We start from the raw sequence: 7,953 nt of genomic DNA, 5'->3' as shown, positions 1-7,953 counted from the left end.
CTGTAATAATTCTTTAATATATTACTTGTGTGGTGTAGAAGATAATTATCTATGTAGAGATACTGCTTGCAAACCAATGATGGTAAGATGATGTCAGGGGGTAGGACTGGATAAGTCTGACTTCTTCCTACTCCATTCAAGCATGTACCAGGTATAAGCTAATTGATACTGGATTAGCATTTGTTGGATATGTGTAAAATTATGTGTGTTGACATATCAACTGTCTTTACATGCTTGAAAGAATAAATCAAATCAAATCAAATCAAATCAAATCACCTCGCCCTTCAGCTCTTGGACAATCTCCACACTTAGAAGTGTATCTCTTGGCAGCTCCATCTTGAAATTCTCCAGTTTCTTCCAACGCACAGGTGTTTTTGCATCCCATGTGTAGATCTGAGATTTCTATGTAATGGAAAATGGAGAGGAGACAAGCAGATGAGAGCAGGTCACTGTGCACAGAAAACCTTCCCTGGCACTCTCCACTATCCCTCAGCAGACATGATAAAAACATTAGGAGTGAATGGATTGTCTATCAGCTCTGTATTTTAAGCTCTTCTCAGAGAAACTGAAGGGACCTTGTACATAAAATAGCTAAATTTCCAGACACTGGCCTGGATCTCCTGTTACCTTTTGTAATAATGTACTAATAGGAAGAAAGCATAAGGATAATATCAGAAATCAAATGAGGAAAATTTTGAAAAAGACAAATTATTTCTACTAAAAAGGACTGTATGAGTTGTGTGGAAAACATTACCACAGAACAGTAAAACAAAACAGCTACATCTACAGACTTACCCCCAGTGCTAGAAGGAAGATCTGCTCTCCACCTCCCACAATGCACCTGTGGTCCAGGATATGACGCAACTTATCAAGTGTGCTGGAGTTGAGAAGAGTGAGTTTACACTGGAACGACTCCACATCTGAATTCTGATATGCAACAGATGTAAAGAAAAACAGACACGGCTATCAGGATATATTAAACATTTTGCGCCACCTCATATCAGTGTTTACCATAGAATTCATTCATTAAATAGTTCTACCCCAGTCCAAATAATTCATTTTCTATTTATTGTTTCTTGGTTTAAAGTCTGAAAAGTTAAATGTGCAGATGGATTGAAAAGTCAACTTGAATAGTGCATGTGTGTGCAGCTGTATAGACTGTATAGCTCTGCACTTACATAGTCTCACACATGCAAACTTCCCACATGCACACAAACAATCCCTCTACTCCCAAAACTAAGATGAAAGACCACAACTCAATCCTCAACCTGTGGGCAATCCCATGTAGGATTTAACAAAGTGCACTTGGATGCTTACAATTTTTTACTTTCATTATTAAAAAACTGGTGATACAGGAGCACCCAAAGCTCAACAGTTACAGTTACAGTGCACTATCTATGCAGTTTGGTGTGTGCGTGTGACATCAGAGGATTGAATCTGGCTGCCAACCTATGTCTCAAGTCTCCCCTCTTTCCTCTCTGTGACCCATTTAACCCAATAAAAATGATACATAAAGGCTAAATGCCCACAAAACAAACTAACTTAATAATGTATTACTCCCAGTGTGATTTCTTTAACCCCAGATTTAACTGACCTTGATCAGTTCGTAGAACTTTGACTTTGGGTCTGAAGATGAAGGAGCAACTCTGGCTTTGTCTGGGACCTGGGAATAAATAAAACATGTTGAATTGGAATGACAGAATGAAACAGCAGTTTTCTACAAAACTGAGTTATTTGTGTTAGTTCTGTCAGTTTTAGCACAAATTTCAGTCTGAAAGGGCTCTAGAGACACGGACAGTGTGTCGCATAGTCAATTCCAGACATAAACACGATCCCACACATACTGGAATAAAGATAAATGGATGGGCACAAGAAAGAGTACTCACGGGTCTACGACATAAGCGCGGATCTTAGCCAAGGCCTTGATCTGAACTGCACAGAGGCTGCAGTAAGAGTTAAGTTCACATTTGTTAGTCATTCTATTTGAAGTGCACTAATTCAAGACTTTTTGAATATTAGTATACATTATCACTACCTCTCATTGGAGTTGACCATAAACTGGTAGAAGTCAGTATCTTCCTTGATGATTCTTAAAGGAACCACATCTGTAACATCTGAATCTGTATTCCTCAGCTGGTTGAGTTTCAGATTGATTTTGAACATGTATTCCCTGACAGCGTCTGAACCAGGCTTCAGACCACGGCACACTACATACCTGTGGATGGCAGTAAGATCAAAAATTGGATCCATAGCACAGAAACTGTCCAATTAACAGGCAATATACACTGTACAGTGCAGTGGCTTAAAACTGGACAAAATGATCAGTTTTATATATCTAAAACCGAATCTAAAGTTGAAAAAGACAGTTTCAACAATTACCGCATTATGGGACTGGTACCAAATACATGGCATTCAGAAAAATCTCCCAGCTAAGTTTGAATAAATCAGTACAACAGAGAAACACATTCACACACATACAAAGACACACAGTTGCAGCCACACCTCTCAGAGTTGGCAGGTCTGCTGGTGACAGGTTTGAAGAGAGAGATCCTGTCAAAGCAGAGGTAGAGCAGGTAGGCCAAACCCACACTGAATGGTGTGAAGAGGTCAAAAGTCTTACAGATAAAGTGGCCACCTGGAGAAGACAAGGAGTGACAGTATAATTTAGCCTGGATCCTGACAAAAATATACAGGGAGGGACTACAACACAAACATGATAAATGGGCACACACACACACCTGGCCTGAGTGTAGAAAGGGCTGTGAGGAACTGACAGAGCATCAGCTGTTTACTCAAAATCTCCTGGATATTTTCCTGGCCTTCCACAGAGAAACCCTACCAGAGTCAGAGAGAACTGTCAAACCAAAACCGATTCAATCGTTAAACAGAAAGCTGAAAATGAAACCACGTATAATATGATCTGACTTTTTACATGATGTGAAGAAGAACAGCAGCTTCTTCACAGAAAAAAATGAAAGTGAAAATGTCTTACTCCATCTGCCATGAGGAAGTGCAGTCCTTTTCTATCAGTATTCTCCAAAACAAAGTTTCGAAAGGCTGTCACGTTTTCTGGTCGAGTGATGTCACCATCTCCATCCACTCCTCCTTCACCTGGGACAACCAGAGATCAATCTTTGACTGAGTAATTTCTGACCTGAGACATCTCCTGGGTGTGATGTACAACTTTTGTTAACGTACCATAATAAGGCTCAAACAGCTCGCTTGGCGCTGCATAGAAATCTTCCAGTTTGAAGTCACAGGGTCCTTTCAGTGTCATGCCAAAGCCTTTGGCGTGCCAGCGCCTCCTCCACAGTATGTACTCTGAAAAGCCTCCAGGCCCTGCACAAACGTCACCAAAGTACAGAAGCTCGCCCTCACGATCCTTTGTCAGAGGTTTCTACATAATGAGAGTGGGACAAAGCATTAGTTGGTCTCACCATCTGTTTATATGGCCCTGTGTCCCCTGATCCAAAAAAGGGTTCCGAACACATCACAGCAGTTACTATAACCCACTCACCCCTTGTGAATCCTTTGGGTTGGTGAACATATGGTCAAAGCAGTGATCAATGTTAGCCATTTTCATAGCTGCTCTAAACACAGAGAACATATAATACAACTTGTATTTAGAGTGTTGGCACTTCAGAGTAACCATTAAGCCATATAAATATTAAAAGTAATCTGCTGCATTATGTATATTGTATAAATAATTGCACATGAACACACACAGACACCCACTCATGATTGACTTTTGCATCATTCAAAGGCAGCAATCAACTGGCAAAAGTGCTGCCTATCTGTAACTTTTTTCAATAAGTGCATGACTGATTTAGTTAAATAAACCCTGAAACAGAAAATGTTTTATATAATAGTAACTACCAAAGGACTGACCTGTTGAGGAAGATACCTCCCCTGATTGTCTCGTAAGGGTTGGAGCGTGTCCGTGCTCTTCTCATTTCCTCACCCTCTAGGTCATCAAATATTGTCTGAGCATCATACAGACACAGAGGTTACACAACACAGGGATATTAACGCATATGAGTTTTGCCCATCCAGCACAAAATGCCACTCATATTGAAACTTCCTTTGTTACTACCATTCACCATTACACAGTGTACAACAAAAAGATTCCAAAAAATGCCAACAGTTTATCAGCAAGGGGAAGTTGGGAAAATGCCTAAATGCAAAGGTGAACTCTATGCATAGCATACATTGTACTGTTGATGATACTTAATATAGATTATTTCCTGTTCATCTGTGAAATAAAAAGGCTCAAATTAAACAGAAGTGAACAGTGGATGTGTTGTATTATAACTTACCTTACACCTTAAAAGAGTGTGCAGGAGATCTTCAGTGCAAAACTCTGTCTCATCCTCAATCTTAAGTTTTCTCTGTAAACAGTTGAAAACAAGATGTAAAAGAAAATGTAAACATATCAAGCAAGAACAGTATGCAGCATATTATGTACTCATATTTAAGGATGTCAATGTTTTGTATTTACCTCTCCCAGTTTCATCCAGTCCCTCAGCTCATCTGCATCTGGGATCTCTGTGGTGCATTCTGGGAACCAGTCTACTTTCTCTACAGCACTGGGCTAGACAAACAGAAAAAGAGTCAGAAGAGATTCAACCAAAAATCATCATGTCAACAGGTAGAACTGATTCTCACATGGGATTGCAAACCTAAAATCATTTGACTATTTCCAAACACTTGAGAAAACATTACATGGTAATGCTATAACTGCTGCGTACCTCTGGTTCATCCTCCCAGTCAATATTGAGCTCCCCCTGAAAGCCCTGCAGTGTGAGGCCAAGACCCCTTCTGCCTCGCTGGGTAGAGGTCTCCACGATCTCTTTGCGTCCCTGACTAAACTTCCCAAGACCTTCACCCTCACGGAAACCCATCTTAGCCTGAAGGTGTAAGAGGTAACAGAGAAAACTCTGTAATTCTTCTGAATTCTTTGAAAAATACACAAATATTTCCAAAATCTATCAAATAAGATAATACATACTCTCTGAAATTCTGTAATATGGATTCGAAGACAAATAACTGAAACATTTAGGGTTAGTGAGGCTTTCGCTACATTACCATTAACTTCTGAGACACACTGTTGTACAAAGAGAAGTTGGAGGCCGTCTCTGTGGGAGCATCTGTGTCTTGGGCATTAAAGGATGATATGGAGGAGGTGGAGAATCCTGGTCTGTGATCCTCCTGGTCACTGAAGGAGTCATTTTGGCTAGAGTCTGAACAGGACAAAACCACCCACACATATACGTTACTCAACAAATGATGAAATTATCTGATATCTGCTTTATCTATGACGGCCACTTTCACAGCTGTTGTTGTCCCCAAACTTCCTGTGTATTCACAGTAAGAGCTCCCATTTCCTCCCAATACATTATGACATGTACACTGTTATGCAGACAGTTATTTGCCCAAGTGAATATATTGCAAAATGTATGGAGAGATAAGTATACATGTGTAAGAATGCACATTTGCATATAAACAGTAGGAGGTAAATAAACCAAAATAAGCAAGCAAACACATCTCAACAGAAATACGGATTAATACCTGATTTCACAGCTATGACCACAACTGTCATCACACCTATCAAATCACTATTCAGCATTTACACCAACAACAAATTATTAATTTTACTCAAGCTTGTCAAACATCATTAAAAGGAAGAATATTAATTTATTTACCTTGTCCGGATAATCGTGACCCTTCATCTGAGCTGCCGTCATCACGGCGCCTCTTTGACCCCTGCAGCTGTGCCGAGTTTGTATCAGCTCTTCTCTTCATTGTGGCTAAAACAATGCAGCGAACACAGCAAGGAGAAGAGACTCTCTGATGGATGAGGAGCAACAGCACAGACAGGATACAGAAGAAAACCAAGGCCCATGACAGGAATACCTTGACCCTCAGAGGTCAAGGTAATTTTAAATAAAGTAAAAGAGGGCACTGAACATCCAAATTTATCCAACATCCAAAGCAGAACATCCATCAAAGGTGGATTTTATCAACAAGTCTTCACGTACAGGTATAAGGTTATGTGAACAGCTCAACTGATTATCTAGCTTCAGTTATAGCCTTTTCACCTAACGTTATTAAGATTATAATGATGAATGGGACTCAGGAACCGTGGCTGGTCAACAACACTTATAAGATGTCTACCTTGCCAGAGCCTAATGAATATAACGTTACAATCTCAAAAACTTCCTCCAAATACGAAAGGTTACCTCTTCCTTATGTTGCAGTTAGCAGTAGTCAGCAATCAAAGTTTGGTAGAGTCGGCCCATTCCACTCTCCAAGATATATTTGGGTAAGAAATAGGTAATGAGACTTGACTGGGTAGTGTCAGTGAGTGTTTTCTTTGAGACGAATCTGCGCAGCTGTATCAGCTTTAGCTGTTAGCTTGCTAAATTAGCCAGCCAGTTTTACCAGCTCAGAAGGAAAACTCCTCTCTTCTGTGGCGAGGCAGCATTGATAGAGTCTTAAGTCCACATACGTTTCGAGGTTTCTCGGATACACTTTTATTTTTTATAGAATCTTTGGTTTTAAATACGCGCTCATTAAAGTTTACATTAGCCCTCGTCCTAATGTTACAGCGTTCAGGGTCCTTCTCTGTCAGTTGTCACATAGTAATGACGCACAACTGGTCGCATCGACTGTCTAGACAAGTGCCTCCTTTTTTTTTTGTTTTTTTTTTTTTTTTTTTTGCAGCAATGTCACACTGTCCTTTTCTTTTTTAACTTTAATTTGTATATTGCAGACGACTCATTTTAGAATTAATCCTTAATTAGATTTCTAGTTGTTAACCCTAGCTAATGATAGTCCCTATCTTGTTATCCTTGAAATAAAAAAAATGTTTGAAAGACCTGTACCATTGTTCATCCAGTTAATCTGGCTGTCCTGCCAAAAAACAAAATAATTTTAGTGACCGGATCTCACCTCTATCTGACTTCTTTTCCACAGGTTGGATTTCCTGCTTCAAATAAGTCATTTTAAACAGTATTACCACAGAACATTTATGCTAAAATCACATGTAATTTTCTGGTCTGGCAGTACGTCCTCAAACAAATTTGCTAAAAACAAACAAACAAAACTGTCATTTTAAGTATAAAGAAAAACGAGAAGTAGCCTACTTCTCTGACAGTGTGTAGTGCAGCTTGAAGTCTTGTTTTTTAATGGAATATTCCAGCCTAAGAATAACATTAGCTGAGACTAATTTACATAAAACTTTAATTACATTGTTTTTTGGGTGATTAAGTGAGTCGATTTTCCCTTAATCAGTCCTGCATGTTTGTTAGATTAGGATAATTTTTTCTTGGCATATTCATTAAGGCATCCTGTTAATCAGAACAACTATTTAAGCTGTTTTCAATGGTCCTTCACAGTGGTTTAAGAAATTAGGTCTCTACATTGAGAAAGAAAATCCATCAGCTCCAAACTGTCTGCACACTGAGTGAAAATCATTTTTTTTCCATAGGCTAAACATATACTCTACTTGGTATATTTTCAAAATTTGAACACTGAGCAAGGCACGTAGATATTCAATAAATGTTCTTCCTTTCATGATGTAGCTTAATGCAGCCTATCACTACAGAACATTGCATGCCTTCACTGATACGTCTATAAAATTCTTCTTAGAAGTGTCAATTCCCTGCTTTTGTGGCACTACAGATACCATTAGCGGAAGCTCTGTTTCCTGACAGTAATTGTCATTTTTGTAAGAGGGCAGGCTGGACTCTCCAGCCATTTCCAGGATCCTGGAGATGGCTGGAATTGCACATCCCAATATTTTTTTTAATTTGTAAGGATGTTACAAGGATGTTACAAATGTTTTATACATTAGCTATGACTCTGAGAATGAATATAATGTAGAAAAATATGAATTGAATACGGCTGAGACATTGTAAAAATCTGCTTCAGATAGAAGGAATGATTTTCCTT

The 7,953-nt window shown here is 39.1% G+C and overlaps 1 protein-coding gene across 1 annotated transcript in view; it reads right to left on the bottom strand.

Moving 5' to 3' along the window:
* The window catches only part of cmtr1 (cap methyltransferase 1), a 13,194-nt gene extending 6,528 nt beyond the window's left edge, over positions 1 to 6,666 (bottom strand). Inside the window, exons 1-17 of the mRNA XM_020589681.1 lie at positions 6,240 to 6,666; positions 5,703 to 5,807; positions 5,086 to 5,240; positions 4,749 to 4,907; positions 4,499 to 4,591; positions 4,317 to 4,388; positions 3,889 to 3,983; positions 3,518 to 3,590; positions 3,199 to 3,397; positions 2,993 to 3,111; positions 2,739 to 2,835; positions 2,503 to 2,635; positions 2,036 to 2,215; positions 1,895 to 1,943; positions 1,595 to 1,717; positions 796 to 927; positions 277 to 402 (exon numbers count right to left, since the gene is read on the bottom strand). Coding sequence (XP_020445337.1) covers positions 277 to 402; positions 796 to 927; positions 1,595 to 1,717; positions 1,895 to 1,943; positions 2,036 to 2,215; positions 2,503 to 2,635; positions 2,739 to 2,835; positions 2,993 to 3,111; positions 3,199 to 3,397; positions 3,518 to 3,590; positions 3,889 to 3,983; positions 4,317 to 4,388; positions 4,499 to 4,591; positions 4,749 to 4,907; positions 5,086 to 5,240; positions 5,703 to 5,802 — 1,905 coding nt within the window. The 5' untranslated portion in view covers positions 5,803 to 5,807; positions 6,240 to 6,666. The remainder of the gene's footprint in view (positions 1 to 276; positions 403 to 795; positions 928 to 1,594; positions 1,718 to 1,894; positions 1,944 to 2,035; positions 2,216 to 2,502; positions 2,636 to 2,738; positions 2,836 to 2,992; positions 3,112 to 3,198; positions 3,398 to 3,517; positions 3,591 to 3,888; positions 3,984 to 4,316; positions 4,389 to 4,498; positions 4,592 to 4,748; positions 4,908 to 5,085; positions 5,241 to 5,702; positions 5,808 to 6,239) is intronic.
* Positions 6,667 to 7,953: the final 1,287 nt, after the last annotated feature.

This window comes from Monopterus albus, unplaced genomic scaffold, assembly GCF_001952655.1.
Source record: "Monopterus albus unplaced genomic scaffold, M_albus_1.0 scaffold9.1, whole genome shotgun sequence".
In the NCBI taxonomy this organism is placed as follows: Eukaryota; Metazoa; Chordata; class Actinopteri; order Synbranchiformes; family Synbranchidae; genus Monopterus; species Monopterus albus.
This window is presented reverse-complemented; position numbering and strand designations above follow the sequence as displayed.